The sequence below is a fragment of the Schistocerca cancellata genome, chromosome 4, assembly GCF_023864275.1.
Source record: "Schistocerca cancellata isolate TAMUIC-IGC-003103 chromosome 4, iqSchCanc2.1, whole genome shotgun sequence".
NCBI lineage: Eukaryota > Metazoa > Arthropoda > Insecta > Orthoptera > Acrididae > Schistocerca > Schistocerca cancellata.
This window is the reverse complement of record NC_064629.1, coordinates 522,226,551-522,247,955: the sequence shown is the minus strand read 5'-3', so window position 1 is coordinate 522,247,955 and position 21,405 is coordinate 522,226,551. Positions and strand designations below refer to the sequence as shown.

Genomic DNA, 21,405 nt, shown 5'->3' with positions numbered 1-21,405 from the left:
AACTATGTTTTCTGTTTTCACAACCATTTACACTTCGAGTGGGTTCCTGAACTAATTGTTCAAAATAATGTTCTAAGAAAGTATTGCTGTGGCCGAGCGGTTGTAGGTGCTTCAGTCCGGAACCGCGCTGCTGCTACGGTCAGAGGTTCGAATCCGGGTATGGATGTGTGTGATGTCAGGTTAGTTAGGTTTAAGTAGTTCTAAGTCTAGGGGACTGATGACATCAGGTGTTAAGTCTCATAGTGCTTAGAGCCATTTGAACCATTTAAGAATGCATTCAGTATGATTGCGGACGATCTTTTATGCCTACCACCGACTTTAAACATGTATTTTCGCCAACACATCGAGGGTACATTGAAGTCACCACCAACTATAATTCAGAGTGGGGCGCCTATTTGAAATGAGACTCAAGTTTTCTTTGAACTGTTCAGCAATTGTATGATCTGAGTCTGGGTATCGGTAAAAGGAACCAGTTATTTATTTATTCCGGTTGTCAAGTATAACCTCTACCCATTTAAACTCACAGGAAGTATCTAATTCAGTTTCACTCCAAGGTAAATTACATCTGATAGCAATAAACGCTCCATCCCTGTAACCTAATAACCGCCCAGTCCTCTCCACACAGAACACGCTACCCGTGTAGTCGCTTTTGGTGTGTAGAGAACCCCTGACCTACTTAGCGGAACCCGGAAACCCGCCACCCTATGGCTCAAGTCGAGGAATGTGCAGCCTATGTGGTGTCACCGCCAGACACCACACTTGCTAGGTGGTAGCCTTTAAATCGGCCGCGGTCCGTTAGTATACGTCGGACCCGCGTGTCGCCATTATCAGTGATTGCAGACCGAGCGCCGCCACACGGCAGGTCTAGTCTAGAGAGACTCCCTGGCACTCGCCCCAGTTGTACAGCCGACTTTGCTAGCGATGGTTCACTGTCTACATACGCTCCCATTTGCAGAGACGACAGTTTAGTATAGCCTTTAGCTACGTCATTTGCTACGACCTAGCAAGGCGCCATATTCAGTTACTATAAGAAATATCTTGAAGAATGTATTCTGAACAGATAATATTGTGAATCATGTACCGTCAAGAGCGACGTTCATCATTAATGGATTAAAGTTAAGTATCAAGCTAATTACGTCCGCTCTCTGAATTCTCATTCCTTGTCATGTTCCAGACCTCACGTCAGTATAATTGTTCCCTCCTCACGCTAGCCTGCTTGAGCTAAAACGCGTGCATTTCGGCCTCCACTCGTAACACGGTGTTGGCTCTTCTGCTAACACAAAAGCCTGCGCGGCAACAGAACCGTCTGAGGCTCGGATTCACACCCTACACTCGACTCTTTACCAATGGACCACAGCCGCTTTTGTCGACGTTAGGTCACTGCTATACTTAAAAAAAATACATACAGTATCTGAACCTTCGTTAAAGATAGCAATAATTCTCATTCCGTCCGCCAATTCACTTATACTACTTGTATTCTACATGCAGTCCAGGCATTGGCTTAGAGCCTGAACTTTATCATCACTGAGTGTAACACTATACAGGAAATCGTTTGTACTTTTTTTACTCTGAAGAGATCCACAATTTAGCTCTAAAACGTGGCATTTAGGTCATTTTATTGCGAAATGTCACTTTTACCGCTCGTACTTTTAGCCCCTCAATTAACCTAGTGCATGCTGTTATGATGATTTTTTCGGATGAACTTACAAGCTGTGGCGTGCTCCAGTTCACGGGGCCGAACATTCGGAGAGAAACGCAATCGAAACAGAACCCCTGCAGATAATGGACGAGGTGTTCTGTGAACTGGCAGGTGGCAGACACAGGCAGAAGCGTCTGGGGTCATACACATTGCCCGCGTGAAATAGGATTGGCCGCAGGCTCAGCTGCACCCGCGTGGCAGCGCCAGTGACTCTGGAATAATGTGAGCCAAGCCGCAGACGTATTAAAATACCGTAGAAGAACGAGTAGGATTGCACTCTGACTGTTCTGTACAAACTTCATTATGTATATAGATAATAATAATAATTTTGTGTGGCTCAGTGGCCTGGTGCAAGTCGTTCTTTTGGACACCACTTCAGCGACATGCATATCCCTAACCTACCTCAATTAGCCAAAGGCGGAAAGGGGACCCACAGTTTACCGTGGCGTGGGATCCGGACCACATGTTTTTTTCTAGAGAATCTTGACATTGTTGAGAGGTGAAGGCTAGGTTAAAACGAAGGCTGAAAAATCCATGGTCCAACCAAGACTCGATCCTGTGACCTCGCGGTTTGGCGGTACGTGCTGTGCCGCTAGACCACCAGGCCCAACACGTATATAGGCAGTACGTCTGTAGGTTTTGATGAGCAACTTTGCGAGTACCAAAATATGTGACAGACAACAAATAGCAAAAAGTTAAATTTTACAATTTTTGGATTTTTTCCAGCCATGTTTAGTGTGAAAATTTGTTTCCTGATAAATTTCATGATTATAGTTCAATGGGAAGTACCATATAGGCTTTAATGCGTGAACTGGCGAGTGTCGAAATATGTGACATAAATGGCCGTATCTTTTGGTTTCATTGAGTTAGAAGTTTATATTTTTTACACCGCCAAGAGACAATAGACCATAGTATGTAACATAAATTTCATCTTGATACCTACTTGAGAAAGAGGGTCCTAACGGACGTACAGACAGACAGACAAGGTGGACAACAAAGTGATCCTATAAGTGTTCCGCTTCTGCCAATTGGGGTATGAAACCCTAAAACGGCGAGGTCCAGCTGGAGAAAGGTCATTTTAATAGTTTTTACCCTGTCAGAGAAAGGTGCCCAGAAAGCTTTAGTTGTTCAGTGAAGAATGCGGTGAGGCAGGGTGCGGCAATCAGGCTTATATCAGAGAAACATTCCGCGAGATAGACATCTGTTTGCCATCCTAAAGTACACGGAAATAAGGACTTTAAAAAGCTGTATCTTTGCAGATAGCCGGCAGGCTGTCACCAGGGAACAAAGCTACTTCTTCTTCTTAATTCTCTTCCACATCTAGAGGAAACTGTGCTAGCAGCTAAAAACGACCACTGATTGGTGGCTCTAGTGTGACGTCGGCAGAACATAGTGGCTGAGTTGACCGTACTCTACTAACGGATACATTCGTCGTACGTCCCACATCGTGGTTATTTCACAAAGTTTTGCTTGTCTGTTAGCACTAACAACTCTACGCAAACGTCGCTGGTCTCGGTCGTTAAGTGAAGGTCGTCGGCCACTGTGTTGTCCATGGTTAGAAGTAATGCGTGAAATCTGTTTTTCTCGGCACACTCTTGACACTGTGGATCTTGGAATATTGAATTCCATAACGATTTCCGAAACCTAATGTACCATGCGTCTAGCTCCAACTACCATTCCACTTTCAAAGTCTGTTAATTCTCGCCGTGCGGCTATAATCACATCTGAAACCTTTTCACGTGAACCACATGAATACAAATGATAGGTCCAGCAATGCACTGCCCTTTTATATCTTGTTTACGCAATACTACCAGCATCTGTATATGTGCATATCGCTACCCCATGACTTTTGTCACCTCAGTATATGGGACAGTATGAGATAATGGTGCTTAGAGAAATAGGGCCAATGCAGAACTGTATGAACTCTATAAGAATTCACCAGTCATCGTAGACGTAAAGGCACGAAGGTCAAAGTGGTTGGGACATGTGCAGGGAATGGAAGTGCAGGAGAAGCAAGTACCAAACAAGATGCTAGCTGCAAAGCCAGAGGGTAGTTAACTCAGAGGGGAGACCAAGACTGCGGTGGTAGGATGATGTAGAGACGGACAATGTAAACGCCACACAGGTATTCACTAAACTTAAGTTTTAGACTGCAGGAGACACGAAAAAAATTAAAACCAAAATAGCAAAATATTTTTGACAACAATATTAGACATTCACTATCCAGAAATAACAAACAGCACTGTATTGAATCCCAAACTTCACATAGCATTCCACAATGTTCGTTCTGATGTCAGAGCACTTGGAACTTGCGACTAGCCATCACGACTGCCAACAGCTAATTTTTGGAAATTTGTTTTTATGTTGCAGACTAATAAGTGTCCTGAATTATTGTTAATATAGTTATATTGGTCTTTAAATAGGTTAGCGGTTTTTTGTGAAATGGGGCGTAGGTACTGGATGCAAGCAAACACTTTCTCTTCTTTCTTAGTTTGTTAATGCGTTATTTTATTTTTGTGTATTTGTGCGTCTAAATTATCTATTGTTTTTCACAATACTTTTAATTATGTCCAATTATGTCTTAAGGCAGTCTTATTCTAAGTTACGTGAATGTGCTCTGTGTAGCACGGCTCTAAATGCAACATGTTGGTATGTAGTGTGATGGCATGATGACTTTTCTGTAGTTACATCTATTTATAGGTGCTTTCTATACCTGCAAAACTTTTGAAATAAATGTATAAAATATTTATATATTTTATATACAAAATAAAATAAAAATATTTGAAATATGTAAAAATATAAATACTGTGTTTTAATGACCCCTACCCCCTTAATTCTATATTTCTGAGCAGACTGCTGTGGGCGACGGCAGTAGCGGCAGCGCTGGTGACATCTGCAAGCCTGGTGTGGCTGGCACTGCAGCAGCACAACTCGCGACCCACGCTAATCGACATCGAGACGTCGCACTACCCCGTGTGGAACTTCCCCTTTCCTGCTGTCACCGTCTGTCCCACAAACAAGGTGCACAAAGGCCAGCTGCACAGCCTCCTCAGCGAGTGGTGAGCACACTACGTCAGCCACTAGCATCGTCACCTAGTACCTTTAAATTCACATTAGCTCATCTATAGGTTGTATAAAATAAAGGGCTATAGTTACAAAAGTCGAAGGACATGAAAGGGATTCTGTTGTTGAGAGGGGAGTGAGACAAGGTTGTAGCCAGTTGTATATCAATGGCGACCCTTTACCACTTTGTCCATAAGCCAAAAAGGTTCATTTGTTTACATTTGAGATGTCGCAAGCCATGCCCTTTTATGTATGACGCCATCATAATGACATCACGAACCACTCCCCCTTTTCTGTCATGAGACAACCTCTGGCTCCTTACCTATTATGCCACAAACCAAGACACCCCTTAACACACCTAATCTAAATGTTTTAATTATCACATCGTACTCATTATGTCATCAAGATGGTAGTGGTGGGAAAATTTAAAAATCCGAAATGAGATTGTGAGTCATTTAAAAATCCAGACTTGTGATGATGGGAAATTAAAAAAATCTAAGAAGGCAGATGGCAAGAAATTTAAAAATGCAAGGCGTCGATGGGAAATTCAGAATGCAAGATGGTGGGAAATTGAAAAAACAAATAAAATTCAAAAAACATCCAAAAATAAAATTCAAAATATCGAAGATGTCAGAATTAAGCCAGTTGTGCTTTGTAACCACTAAGCCATCTCTCCTTCCCTCTCCCCCTTCTTTGCCTCTGCTACAATCGGAGACTAGTATTTTAGTGGACATTGAAACGAAACAGACAATCACAACATAGAACCAGGGAGCCTCCTTGGCTGTACTCAAAAGTATCCAAATGGTATGAATTTATTTTTCATCGTATTCAAAAGTATCTTCCATATCTTAAACACTTCCGCAAAACGCACACACACTTCCGCCAAACTGGTACCTAAAAATGACTGTGAATTCTCAAATGAAGAGCCCCAAACTCATGGGGCTAAAAAATCACAAGCTAAACAAGCAGTTGACATTATGAGACAGGCCTAAATGAGGCAATGTAGCAAAACTAACCTGACTAAGACTATAGCTGCAGAAAATACATGTTCGCTAAAATACTATGCTAAGATGGGAAACACACAAACAGTCAGTCTGAATGACTGCCAACCAGTAGAAGAACGTAATTATTTCCAATTTTTAGCCTATCCTTGATGTAAGGTACAATGTAGCCTCAACTTAAATATGTCCACATCTAAATTGTTCTGTGGCACTTGTCAAGTGTCACAAGGCAAGCTGGCAGACAATGGCAAGCCTGAATTCTCTGACTGATCAGTTTCACCCATTCTGACAATGTTTCAGCTTAGCTAACACCATTTTATGGGGAATGAAGATTATGCATCGTGTTTTACACTAAAAAGTACAATCAATGTTATTAACAAGCTAATACTGCTTTTTATTGGCATTTGAACTGGAAGTTATTTACAAAAAGAACTTTCGAGGAATGCTGGAAAATTTGTCAGCTGGACTATGGTGCCAAAATTGTTGGCTACTCAATAACACCAAATATCTAATCAAAATATGTGATGTGAAAAGCACACACACAGCACAGTCAAAACACAAACAAACTCACCAAACGCCATTTTAGGAAGGAAGTAGGTGTTTCGATGAAATGTTTATTGTAATGTATCATTTAAACTGCGTATTTTCGAAATTAGCAAATATAGCATCGTAAAGCTCCACATACAAGATGTAAACACACAAGAAGACCAAAGACTCTGGTGGTGGATAAGACAGTCATAAACATGGTCAAAGATAATGGTGCAAGAATGCAGATGTGAAAGTTGCATATTTCGAAAATACAATCCATGCCATCAAAATAAAATTATTTATCATAATAAACAATCATTTGAAGTACACACACACACACACAGTTTGCCTCAAGTATAATTACAGATCTCAGATAATGAGCGAAAATTCAAACTTTGTAGCAAAATATAATTGTATTGCTTCTCAATATAAAAGATTTCGAGAACTTATGCGTTAAGCAGCACCAGTTCACGACTGTAGTCTAATTGTTGTACTACATTTTGCAAGCACAATAGACCTTCAAATTATTTCTATATCTAACGTGTCCGTATAATTTATTGAAATACACGCAGCTCGCTTATTGGTACTATTTAAATAAATTATAGGTTACTGAGCAAGAACTGTTCAATCCTTGTACCATGCATTAATACCATACATTAAATTCATCACAAAACATAAAAAATTATTCTGTAACACTGAAAAACACACATGAGCACTACCGCTGATCCAACTTACATGTTGAAGTGCACTTGTCTGCTAGAATTACAAAAGTAAGCAATTTTATTCCCACCTCTAAATTAATGAAAAACTCTTCTCTAAAGCTGATCTCAAAGCTAGCCAAACATGACAGTCAACCCATTCTAGGGTATTAACTTCATCTTGTAGTTCAAAACGCTGTCACCTTCTGTTACACTCGGTAGAAGCTATACGACACTTCAGTTGGATAGCATACCAAACACTAGTAATGCTCATTTGTATAGCTAACAAACAGGGTCTGCTATACTTTCAACTGTCCACTTCTAAAGTTAGCCAAACATTATAGCGACTCCATGGTAGGGTATTAACTTTATCTCACACTACGAAAACGTTTCTCATGTTCTGATGATGATGCCAACTTATGCTATCGCATAGCGAAAACCACAGTGCTAAACAGGCTACACAGTGGTGGTCGCCACGAACAAATAGTCATTCAGAATTTACATAGTATTGTAACATCAGAAGCTGACAGTGTAAGTGCCATAACTTGATATTAAGTGTCAGTTACTGGGTATCAGCTACTGAAGGCTGTTATAGTATGTGTGTGTGTGTGTGTGTTTGCAGAGACTGACATTGGGACACTTGATACAAACGTTTTTCTTTGTATTTTTGACATTTGTTTGCAGATATTTTAGATGTTGAATTCACTTCACAAGCATCATAAAATAACTTAGATGTGGGATGTAATTACTTTGAGGGTCCATAGCGCCTTGCATCGTGTATGCTAAGTTTTTAGATAAATTCTTTTGAACATCACGCAAAAAAAATTAGTGAGTTCACATTCTTTTGAGTACAGTAAGCAAGAATAAAACTCTTGCAGAAAATTACGAGTAGTAGGGTGGTGCAGTCAAACAAAATTATTAATCGCTTAACAGAAAGCACAAGAATTTGAAGAAAATAAAAGATAAATTGATAATTCATTTGAATGCCCGCTAAAATACTGAGCTATGATTGCCTGTTTTGTTTTAATACTATGTCGATATTGGCTGGAGAGGGGTGGGCATGGGAAGAGGAGGGGAATGGTTACTAAGTACAAGAGGGATAGTACTGCCACCTCTGAGTTTTGAATTTTTGAATTATTTTTTAATCTTCCAGATTTTATTAAATTTCCCAACGTCTTGCATTTTTTAATTTCCCACCAGCGCCTTCTTGATGACGTAATTCGTTTTAGGTCACAGATCTCGTCATTCCTCATAGAGTGTAAACAGTCTACATTAGCACCTCCAGTTGACGTCAGTGATATCTGAAGGTTCAATGCAGCATTTAAGGGAAAAGTGCGCCAGATAGTTTATAGGTATACTACTGTAGCCTAGTGCCGATTTTATTCAGTCTATACTTTGAACGACCAATAATAGAAACGGAGGACAAATCTGTAGAGTGAATTAAATTTCAGGAAGAAGAAATAAAAACTTCATTGTTTACCGATGACATTTTAATTCTATCAGAGATGGAAAGGATTTGGGAGAGTAGTTGAACAGAATTAATTGCATCTTGGAAAGAAGTTATCAGATTAATATCACCATAAGCAGAACAAAGGAAATGGAATGTAGTCCTATTAATTCAGGAGAGAATGAGGGAATTAGATTTGAAAATGAGATACTAAAACTAGTAGATGGATTTTGCTACTTGAGCACTAAAATAACTGACGCTGACCGAAATAGCCATGATATAGAATGGAAACTGGCAATGGCAAGAAAAGCGTTTTCGAAAAAGAAATTTGTTAACACTGAATATATACACTCATGCTCATAAATTAAGGATAATGCTGATACATGGTGAAAAAACGCTCTGGTGGGCGGTTTGCAGGTTTAAATGATCTCGGGGTATGACCATGTGGTGCATTTGACCTGCTGTCGCCGCACAGTGGCGCTGGCAGCAGTCCACATACGCAGAGGTGTGTTGGGCATGTCAGAGTACGGTGCAGCGAGTAAGTGTGCAGACGTTTTCATACGTGCTAATGGTGAATGTGTGTTGAAAATGGCTCAAAGAACACATATTAATGACGTTATGAGGGGTAGAATACTAGGGTGACTGGAGGCTGGTCAAACAAAGCACGGTCCCTCCGTACAAAATGTGATCTCAAGAATATGGCAATGATTCCAGCAGACAGGAGACGTGCCCAGGCGCTACAGTACGGGACGTCCACAGTTTACAACACCACAAGAATACCGATATCTCACCATCAGTGCCCGCAGACGGCCACGGAGTACTGCAGGTAGCCTTGCTCGGGACCTTACCGCAGCCACTGGAACAGTTGTCTCCAGACACACAGTCTACAGACGACTGAACAGACATGATTAAATCGTCCGGAGACCTGCAAGGTGCATTCCACTGACCCCTGGTTACAGGAGAGCCCGTAAAGCCTGGAGTCAAGAACACAGTACATGGTAATTGGAACAGTGGTCCCAGGTTATGTTCACGGGCGAGTCCAGGTATAGTCTGAACAGTGATTCTCGTCGGGTTTTCATCTGGCGTGAACCAGGAACCAGATACCAACCCCTTAATGTCCTTGAATGGAACCTGTAATGGAGGTCGTGGTTTGATGGTGTGGGATGGGATTATGATTGGTGCACGTACACTCCTGTATGTCTTTGACAGAGGAACTGTAACAGGTCAGGTGTATCGGGACGTCATTTTGCACCAGTATGTCCGCCTTTTCAGGGGTGCAGTGGGTCTCACCTTCCTCCTGTTGGATGATAACGTACGGCCCCACCGAGCTACCATCGTGGAGGAGTACCTTGAAACAGAAGATATCAGCTTGCCTGCTCTCCAGACCTAAACCTCATCGAGCATGTCTGGGATGCCCTCGGTCGACGTATCGCTGCACGTCTTCAAGCCCTAGGACACTTCAGGAGCTTCGACAGGCACTGATGCAAGAATGAGAGGCTATATCCCAGCAGCTGCTCGACCACCTGATCCAGAGTATGCTAACCCGTTGTCCGTCCTGTGTACGTGTGCATGTTGATCATATCCCATAATGATGTCGGGGAACATGCGCAGGAAACAGTGTCGTTTTGTAGTACATGTGTTCCGGGACGGTTTTCTCAACTTATCACCAATACCGTGGACTATCAGATCTGTGTCGTGTGTGTTCCCTAAGTGCCTATGCTATTAGCGCCAGTTTTGTGTAATGCCGTGTTGTGTGGCACCACATTCTGCAATTATCCTTAATTTATGAGCATGATTGTATTTAAGTCTTAGCAATTGCTTTCTGAAATTACAGGGGTTAGACAAAAATTTGGAAGTATCACGAGAAATGAATGCTTGAACATAAACGGAGATGCTAACCGAGCCTGCAGGATGCGGCGTTATACACTCCTGGAAGTTGAAATAAGAACACCGTGAATTCATTGTCCCAGGAAGGGAAAAACTTTATTGACACATTCCTGGGGTCAGATACATCACATGATCACACTGACAGAACCACAGGCACATAGACACAGGCAACAGAGCATGCACAATGTCGGCACTAGTACAGTGTATATCCACCTTTCGCAGCAATGCAGGCTGCTATTCTCCCATGGAGACGATCGTAGAGATGCTGGATGTAGTCCTGTGGAACGGCTTGCCATGCCATTTCCACCTGGCGCCTCAGTTGGACCAGCATTCGTGCTGGACGTGCAGACCGCGTGAGACGACGCTTCATCCAGTCCCAAACATGCTCAATGGGGGACAGATCAGGAGATCTTGCTGGCCAGGGTAGTTGACTTACACCTTCTAGAGCACGTTGGGTGGCACGGGATACATGCGGACGTGCATTGTCCTGTTGGAACAGCAAGTTCCCTTGCCGGTCTAGGAATGGTAGAACGATGGGTTCGATGACGGTTTGGATGTACCGTGCACTATTCAGTGTCCCCTCGACGATCACCAGTGGTGTACGGCCAGTGTAGGAGATCGCTCCCCACACCATGATGCCGGGTGTTGGCCCTGTGTGCCTCGGTCGTATGCAGTCCTGATTGTGGCGCTCACCTGCACGGCGCCAAACACGCATACGACCATCATTGGCACCAAGGCAGAAGCGACTCTCATCGCTGAAGACGACACGTCTCCATTCGTCCCTCCATTCACGCCTGTCGCGACACCACTGGAGGCGGGCTGCACGATGTTGGGGCGTGAGCGGAAGACGGCCTAACGGTGTGCGGGACCGTAGCCCAGCTTCATGGAGACGGTTGCGAATGGTCCTCGCCGATACCCCAGGAGCAACAGTGTCCCTAATTTGCTGGGAAGTGGCGGTGCGGTCCCCTACGGCGCTGCGTAGGATCCTACGGTCTTGGCGTGCATCCGTGCGTCGCTGCGGTCCGGTCCCAGGTCGACGGGCACGTGCATCTTCCGCCGACCACTGGCGACAACATCGATGTACTGTGGAGACCTCACGCCCCACGTGTTGAGCAATTCGGCGGTACGTCCACCCGGCCTCCCGCATGCCCACTATACGCCCTTGCTCAAAGTCCGTCAACTGCACATACGGTTCACGTCCACGCTGTCGCGGCATGCTACCAGTGTTAAAGACTGCGATGGAGCTCCGTATGCCACGGCAAACTGGCTGACACTGACGGCGGCGGTGCACAAATGCTGCGCAGCTAGCGCCATTCGACGGCCAACACCGCGGTTCCTGGTGTGTCCGCTGTGCCGTGCGTGTGATCATTGCTTGTACAGCCCTCTCGCAGTGTCCGGAGCAAGTATGGTGGGTCTGACACACCGGTGTCAATGTGTTCTTTTTTCCATTTCCAGGAGTGTATTTGATCACGAACGGCTCTGACGATCATAGCACAATGGTGTCTTCTGTGTAGTGGACACTTGGTTGGATGGAGGTTCCTGGTTCAAATGGCGATATCTCAGACTCTTGCGTGGTTCGACGTCCATTTATATCAGTGCTGCCGTTCTTGGTGGAGACTGCGTGGCCATAATTCACACCAGGTAGAATTTGGTGAGGCTTTCTCTGGCATCGCTGACTGTGGCACCACGCAATAGCACTTTAAAAGCAGACGCAACCACAGTGCGAGGCTACACGATTCTCATTGCAGCCAGGACATTTCAGAGGTTCCTCTTGTTTCCTGCGTGGGTAGTCGCGACTAGGATGGTCACTAGCACACTTCATGCGTGTAGATGACATTGAGGAATACCAGGTGACATGGCCGACAACTTGGTAGTAGTAGACTGTGTTTTTCTCTTCTTGGAGCGCAGTTCCTCCATCTTCAATGGCGTAAAACAGATCCTTGTAACTTCTCGTTATTCACGATTATGCAGGATGCCGCTGATCATGATGAATACCAAAGAGAGTAGTCTCTACGCGTCTCGGGCGATAGAAGGCGTGAAATGGAGCGTACGCTGTAGTCGAAATCTAGGTCCTCCTGCCCTTACCTGTGTTCGCAATTTCGCGGCAGGCCGTGAACGACGATCTTCAGAATCTTGTCTGCCGTTCATGGGGACGTATAAAACGGAATGTCCTATCCTCCCAATGCTACTGTTGCTGCTCTGTAGTCGGCGGTAGATGGCAGGGTAACTTTGTATAGATCTGTCCCATCAGGGTGGATGGCAAACTGATTGTGTCCCACCAGTAGTTTCAGAATTTGGAATAACTCGGTGTCGTTTCGAATTTGACTACAACGAGCATTGGCTCTGGTTCAGTACGAGTCTCTTTGGTATCCACGTCTAAAACTGGAAGGTTTTAGCGAAATCTGTCGGCGACACGGTGGAACATTCTGACCTTCGTATAGTCTTGACGGTCTATACAAAACCTTCAGCACCTGGTACAAGCGTTCTTTTCTTTCCCCCCTTAGTGAGTAGCGGTGGCTGGCAGTGACAGAAGGGCCGCTCCATTTACCGTTCACGTGTACACGAAAACAAAGTTTTCGACACAGATTCATCGTTAGAGCTCGGTAGTGGCACCAGAAGCGGGTCAGGTTCGCAAGAATTATCCATCTCAATGCCTCTCTTCGTAGCCTTTTTCGGCCGACTGTTGTTGCCGACGAGCCTATTCCCGCCGCCTTTCAACCGGCCGTTGTCCAAGCATGCGGAACACATGCTCCGTCCGCAGCGCTAGCACACGCGTCCTTTCCCAGCGTCATACAGAGGTTGGATAAAAATATGGAAGCACCAAAATGACAACACATTACAATGCCTAATACGAAGTAGATAACCAGTTGGCATTCAGAACAGCTTCCAGTCATCTCGGACTCGATAAATACAGATAATGTATGGTTTTCAAGAGAATCTTGTGTCGTTCTTCCTGAAAAATACTGGCTTGTTCAGGTAACGATGATAGAAGTGGAGAGTGACCACGCACCCTCCTTTCCAAAGTAGATCACAATTGCTCAATCAAATTGAGATCTGTTGACTGTGATGGCCAGGCAGGATGCGACAATTAATTCACATACTCATAAAACCAGTCCAGGAAGATACGAGCTTTGTGAACAGGATCACTGTCGTCTTGGAACACAGTATCACCATGGGGGTACAACATTGTAATGTGGGGTGGATCTGATCATCCAAAATGGTCACATAATCCTTTGCAGTAATGAGACCTTGCAAAGTAACCATTGGGCTCATGAAATTTCACTGTGTGGCCACCGAACCGAATCTTAAGCGCCCCCCCCCCCCCCCAACCATGTTTCACTCTTGAGACGTAAAGTAGGATAGAAGTTGGAATCATTGTGAAACAAGACTCATCCGATCAAATGACTTTCTTCCATCGCACCATAATTCAGCTTTCATGGCTTCAGCACCACGTTTTTCTGTTACAGATATTAACATCGCTCATGAGTGGTTCTGGAATTACAGCTCGCCCTGAAATCTCCTGCCACGTAACTCCCTTCGTGTTGTTTTGATACACGAGTGGCACATTCAATTCTGCAGTAATTTCTCTGCAGCTGTCGTCCTCTTGTTTTTCGTTGTAATCCTCTTCTGCAATAATCACTCAACATACATTTTCGTCCACGTTGTGACTTGGCGAATGACATTTTTTACGCTACTATATAAAACTTCGATACGGTGCCTCGTCGAACACATCGGCTATTTTAGTCAGGGAAGCATCCATCATATGAGCATGAAAAAATTGCCCACGTTCGGCTTAACTTAGCTCCGACATAATGCACTCACAATCACACAGAACACTGTTCTGACCGCGACTGACCTTTGCAGTGAATTCAGGACACTGCACACGAACGGTTCGTGGTGAAATAAAACAGTGCAACCTTCAAGCTGCCTAGCATCCACATTTATGATGAAGTGCGCATTTCTCATTGTGTTCTCATATTTTTGCCCACCCTCTGTACGAACTCGGAATGACCTATAGGGTTCCATAGTCCTGTCTGTTCCACTCATATACACGACGCAGCACAATTCAAGGACTACTTTTTCTAGGCGCTTCAGTCCAGAACCGCGGTGCTGCTACGGTCGCAGGTTCGAATCCTGCCTCGGGCATGGATGTGTGTGATGTCCTTAGGTTAGTTAGGTGTAAGTAGTTTTAAGTCTAGGGGACTGATGACCTCAGATATTAAGTCCCATAGTGCTTAGAGCCATTTGAACTACTTTTTCGTAATCCCGTAATTGTTTCCCATTGCGACGAATAAACCTGAAATTTGGTTATAAGGTGGCTACTACGTTCCTTTGTAATAACGCGAAAGCGTGGCGCCCTATAACGTCACTCTCGGCCTTGGCGACGCTTCAAACAGCAAGATGTCGACACACGTGGAAAAGAGGCCAGAGCTCAGAAGTTCATGCGAGGTGTGCGGTGAGTTATTGGTGTCACAATTGCACCAAATTTCGTCGCATTTCCGCTCAACGGCACCGTGGACATATCAAGCGATGGAAAGGTCGTCACACCCCATCTCACATATTTCACTTCTTCTTTTGACGCCTCTGCGACGGAGGTCAGAAACACGACACCCAGCGTTGAAATCACGCCGTTTTCTGGCTGAGGAAACTCCTTCTCTTGGGATGTTGATTCCCACACGTTTCGCGCTCGAAAACGACAGTTCGCAGTGCGGTGAGCAACAGGACGACCTTCTTGCTAATTTTTGACACTGCTGAGACCTCACGAACGCTTCAACCATTGCCGGCCAGCAGCTCCATTGAATGTGATCTCACCGAATTCGAGTGCTTTGCGATCGTAATTTTTGCTCCAGTGTACAGGATGGAAACACTAGGGGCCGTTAAAAACCATACGACGAAATTTGAACCTGAACCGAAGCAGCAAAATGTGCTTATGCGTTTTCAACCCTCGTATTTCGTGCCCTCTTGCTGCGTGATCACACAGGGTTGAGACATTGACACATGCGTCAATCCAACGGCAAAAGGGTGCCTCTAAGGCACACTCCCCCTTCACCAGTTTGGCAATACCCTCGGTGGCACGTGCCCACATTTACTGAGAATTTTAAAAATGTGCCTTTACAGAAAAGACCTGTAATGTAGTCCCTGCAAGCAGGCAACCAGTTGACACCCCTCAGATGCCAGTTATCTGACTGCAGGCGCCTAGGACTACTTCGCAGGTTTTCTCTATAATGACACTTTTTTTTAAAATTCTCAATAAATGTGGGCCGTCGACAAACTGGAGGGTCTTAGATGAGTCATTTGCATTGTACTTATGCATGTGTCAATGTCACAATCTGGCATTCAGTCCAGTGATGGGCAGTGATGATAATGATTTGGATCATCAGTGTACATTATTCACTTAGCAGTCTGAGACATTAGACGTTTCTTGACGAAAATTACGAGGCGTATTCGGAAAGTAAGGTCCGATTACGTGAGGAATGGAAACCACTATTAAAATCCGATGGAACTTAGCACAGTTGTGTTGGGCAGTGTCTTAGTCGCCTGTCGATCGCTTCACGTCGCTCTTTTTAGCGAAAAGTGATCACGTAAAAATGCCTAAAACAACAGTGTCTTCCGCCAAGTACGTGGATCTGGTGAAGATTTCGCCTGAAGCTATGCACGCACATAACATAAATGTCATGTGTTTCTTTCTTCGAGACAATTTTCAGCCGCATTCTGCAGGTGCAGTGAAGACGCTCCTGCAGCGTTTTCGATGGGAAGTGTTTGTTCACCCACAATACAGCCCTTAATTAGCTCCCTCCGTTGTTCATCTCTGCTCACATGAATCGCTGGCTACGAAGACAACATTTTGGCACAAACAACGAAAGGCAGACCAGCGTAGAGAATTGGAGGAAAGCACAGGCGGCTGCTTTCTGTGACGAGGGTACTGGAGAGTTTGTATAACGCCACGACAGATGTCTCAGTCGGAGGGGGCGAATATTTAGAGAGGTAGCTGGAAGATGTGGCAAACCGTTGCGAATAAAAAATCTTTGATTTTAACTGTGGTTTTCGTTCCGTGACCGATAGATTCCTAACAGCCCTCGTACTTATTGTCGGTATGATGTGATGGGAAATTCTCGCACTCTGTCTTCAACTACTTTCATTTTAATAATTGCAGAGAGGAAAGAAAATACTCATCCTGAACACACTGTACCTGATATGGGATGATCGTATTGGCTCAACTGTAGGTAAGGCAGATGACAGGTATACATTGGTTCACTAGTAGGGTACTGGGAAAGTGTAGTCAGCCTGCAAAGGCGACTGCTTACAAATCACTGTTTACGTATCACATGTGGGACCCACACCAAAAAGGACCAACAGATGACACTCAAAATATACAAAGAAGGGGGTCACGAATGGTCACAGGTTTGTTTATTGCTTACAAAGCTTCAATAACAAGTGAAGACCACCCTCAAGAAAGGTTGTATCACAGTTTCGTAATTTTTCAAGAAGTAAACATAATTTTGTTTTCTTTTGGTACCATTTATTTACACTACGTATTATGTATGATCCAGTGATATAATATGTATTATAGAACAGCAACATGTATTTAGCATATTTACAAAATTTAGAAAGTTATCTCAATTTTTATGTAGCTTCACATGTAAGAACGTTGCATAGCCTGTAAAATTACCTTGCGGAATAACTTCGTAAGTCAAAGAAATATTCATTTTCTCTTGCAGCGTTAAACGTAATAGAAAGTATGGTCAGAATGTATTACCTCACATACTGAAGTAATGCAAAGTATTTATTTAATTAATCTACAAACAGAAAAAGCTATTTCCATATAGGACAAGAAACAATAACAAAGATAACAATCGAACAGAGGAGAAATAAATTGAACCCCTCACTCAAAAGGTAGTCATATAAAATTCCCTGTATTGTTCATCAGGGTATTTACACATAACCAACAAATCCCTCATTTTCTCTGTCGGTAGGGCAGGAAGACCTTTATATAAGAAAGGAAACCTCATAACAGGTATAGGGATGTTAAAACGAGGTTGATTGTTTCTTTTCTTTGTAATAGAGAATGACGTATCCAAGGGTGAATGACATGATTAAGGCGTCGGTATAGTGAATTTTCATCATTTGAATTGATATTCAACCATGTAACTAGTAATTTTCAAGATTGGGTCACACTTCACAATTCCTGAGCACACTGACAGCAAGAAGGTCATTCTGGTTTATTTATTTTATAATGAAATGTACACTGGTGAGCCAAAACATTGTGAACACCTGCTTAATAGCTTGTTTGTCCGTCTGATTCTGTGTATCAGGGATCCGACAGTTTTCTGGTGGGTTTGTGGAGGTATATGGCATCAGATATTACGAACAAGTCAAGTAATTCGCGTAAATTATGCTGCTTTGCGTACACGGTGATGGCGGCGATAGTGACCCAGATGGGTTCCATAGAATTTACATCAGGCGAATCTGCTCGTCGAGACATCAACGTGAGTTCACTGTAATGCTCCTCAAACCACTGTAGCACGGTCCTGTCTCCGAGACGCGAATAATTACACTGCTGAAAGATGATACCTCCATCGGGGAAAACATCAAGCATGAAGCAGTGAAGGTGGTTCAGAGGTGCCAGCGTGTCTTCGATTACTACCACAGACCCCATGCAAGCGGAGGAGAATGTCTTCCACAGCATAATAGTGCTCCCACCACGTTGCGTCCGTGGCGCTGCACGTTTCGAGCTGCCGTTCACCTCGATGACGGCGTTTGTGGAGACAACCGTAGACCTAGTGTAGCAACAATGTGATTCACCCTAAGAGCCAATATGTTTTCATTGATCGACAGTCTGATTCCGATGGTCCCGTGCCCACTGCAGTCGTAATTGACGATGTAGTTGGGTCAACACGTGAACGCGCGGGACTGGTCTACTGCGGAGCTCCAAGTTCAATAATGTACGATGAACGGTGTGCTCCGAAACACTAGTGCGCGCCCAAGCAATGTGCTCTGTCGGCAGAGATGCCACAGATCACGCCCGTTCAACCATTTAGCAGCTGGTGGTAGTTTCACTATCCCTCTACCTCTTTCCGTAGCAAATCACGACAATAGTACGTGAACATTCGACCACCTTCGCCGTTATCGAGATACTCGTTGACAGGCTGTGCGTAATAACAACATGCCTTTCGTCAAAGTCGCTTATCTCAAAGGATTTCCCCATTTGCATCCCATATCCTCGCTAGGGTGATCCCACGCCCGTGTCTGCTCGGCTTACATAGTTTTGTCACCACGTGTTGTGCCTGCAACGCTACTAGGCGCCATGCAATGTCGCTGTGGGAAGTGGTCATAATGTTCAGGCTTATCAGTGTATATTTAAACAAGATTCAGATATAACAGATTTCAATTCATAGGTAATCACTACATCCATTACTCTTCTTCTTTCCCCGTGAATGCAGAAGTACGTTCACTCAGTAGAAATCTATGCCCCAAAATGACGAACTTTTGCTGTACTGCTGTAAAATATTCTGTCAAAATGAGGTAGTTGTACAAAAGTATCATTTTCCCGTTGATTTTTCGCGCAAACCAACCGCCGGACGAAAGAAATTATTCTGGTGTACAATTTTTACGTTTTAATGATATACAACGTTCTTTAAACATATCACTTTGGAAGTAGTTTTCTCGAGCACGTCTTTATCATCTGTAAAAATGTAAGATTTTCCTTTGTTCCTCCTACTTTTCTTGACATTTTGCTTCCAGTCTGATGTATCTATTTTCCTTTCTATGCTTTTATTTAACGATGCAATATCCTTTGGAGCGAACATCCGCGGTTTTCATTGATTTATGCAACGTTCTCCCTGTATGGTCAACTTTACAACTAAAAATACTTCATATTGTAGATAGAAGAAAGACATTCGTTGCTATGATAGAATATCTCAAGTGACGTACCACTTTATTCCAATGAAAATTTGACAAAAATATGATGTACAGCCTTCTTTGAGAGGTGTCTTCAAGTATAAAGTAAAATTCTAGAGATATTCTTCAACTCCCTATGTATCGCTTATGTAGAGATCACGAAGACGAGAGCAAACAAATTACGGCGCATGAAGATACACATATTCGGTCATTTTTCTCGTGCTCCATGGAGGATTTGAACGGTGAGAAGCCGCATGGTGGACTAGAATTCTAAGTACCTTCACCGTGCATTTCACTGTGGTTTCTAACGTATGTATACTACTGGCCATTAAAATTGCTACACCAAGAAGAAATGCAGATGATAAACGGGTATTCATTAGACAAACATATTACACTAGAACTGACATGTGATTACATTTTTACGCAATTTGGGTGCATAGATCCTGAAAAATCAATACCCAGAATAACCACCTCTGGCCGTAATAACGGCCTTGATACGCCTGGGCATTGAGTCAAACCGAGCTTGTATGGCGTGTTCAGGTACAGCTCTGCCCATGCAGCTTCAACACGATACCACAGTTCACCAAGAGTAGTGACTGGCGTATTGTGACGAGCCAGTTGCTCGGCCACCATTGACCAGACCTTTTCAATTGGTGAGATATCTGGAGAATGTGCTGGCCAGGGCAGCAGTCGAACATTTTCTGTATCCAGAAAGCCCCTTACAGGACCTGCAACATGCGGTCGTGCATTATCCTGCTGAAATGTAGGGTTTCGCAGGGATCGAATGAAGGGTAGAGCCACGGGTCGTAACACATCTGAAATGTAACGTCCACTGTTCAAAGTGCCGCCAATGCGAACAAGAGGTGACCTAGACGTGTAACCAATGGCAACCCATACCATCACGCCTAGTGATACGCCAGTATGGCGATGACGAATACACGCTTCCAATGTGCGTTCACCGCGATGTCGCCAAACACGGATGCGACCATCATGATGCTGTAAACAGAACCTGGATTCATCCGAAAAAATGACGTTTCGCCCTTCGTGCACCCAGTTTCTTCGTTGAGTACACCATCGCAGGTGCTCCTGTCTGTGATGCAGCATCAAGGGTAACCGCAGCCATGGTCTCCGAGCTGATAGTCGATACTGTTACAAACGTCGTCGAACTGTTCGTGCAGATGGTTGTTGTCTTGTAAACGTTCCCATCTGTTGACTCAGGGATCGAGACGTGGCTTCACGACCCGTTACATCCATGCGGATAAGATGCCTGTCATCTCGACTGCTAGTGATACGAGGCCGTTGGGATCCAGCACGGCGTTCCGTATTACCCTCCTGAACCCACCGATTACATATTCTGCTAACAGTCATTGTATCTCGACCAACGCAAGCAGTTATGTCGCGATGCGATATACCGCAATCGCGATAGGCTACAACCCGACCTTTATCAAAGTCGGAAACGTGATGGTACGCATTTCTCCTATACGTATACACGAAGCATAACAACAACGTTTCACCAGGCAACGCCGGTCAACTGTTGTTTGTGTATGAGAGATCGGTTGGAAACTTTCCTCATGTCAGCACGTTGTAGGTGTTGCCACCGGCGCCAACCTTGTGTGAATGCTCTGAAAAGCTAATAATTTTCATATCACAGCATCTTCTTCCTGTCGGTTTAAATTTCGCGTCTGTAGCATGTCATCTTCGTGGTGTAGCAAATTTAATGGCCAGTAGGGTATGTCGATGCAGATATAACGGTGAGAACGAAAAGGCTTTGTTATGTGAGAGTTGTGACTGTGGCAGGAGGATCCCTAACGGCACGAGCCGCGAGCAGCTGCGGCGCGACGCAGCCTACGTGCCGGCGCTGCTGGGCTGGACGGCGGGCACGCAGGGCGCGCTGGCCAGGCTCGCAGCCGCCGTCTCGGCCAACAACCTCACCGTCGCCGACTTCATGCGCAAGGTGCTCCTCTTTCGCCTATAAGTGTGTTCCCAAGCTGGTCTTTCAAATGGATATGCGTTACCATCGCTAAAACAATAAAACAATGACGCGGTCGCAATAAAAGAGGAGATTAATGAGTCCGTACGAAATTTTATTGGCCTACAGTCCGATTCGTGAACAGTGGCGGTCCGTGCAGGTCGAGCCACGGACGGAGACTGCAGTGTTACCGGTTCCAAGCGACAGTTGCGATA

The 21,405-nt window shown here is 44.3% G+C and overlaps 1 protein-coding gene across 1 annotated transcript in view; it reads left to right on the top strand.

The window, feature by feature from the left end:
* Positions 1–21,405, top strand: part of LOC126184306 (sodium channel protein Nach-like) — a 63,354-nt gene that overhangs the window by 24,744 nt on the left and 17,205 nt on the right. The window contains exons 2-3 of the mRNA XM_049926681.1: positions 4,552–4,758; positions 21,019–21,175. Coding sequence (XP_049782638.1) covers positions 4,552–4,758; positions 21,019–21,175 — 364 coding nt within the window. The remainder of the gene's footprint in view (positions 1–4,551; positions 4,759–21,018; positions 21,176–21,405) is intronic.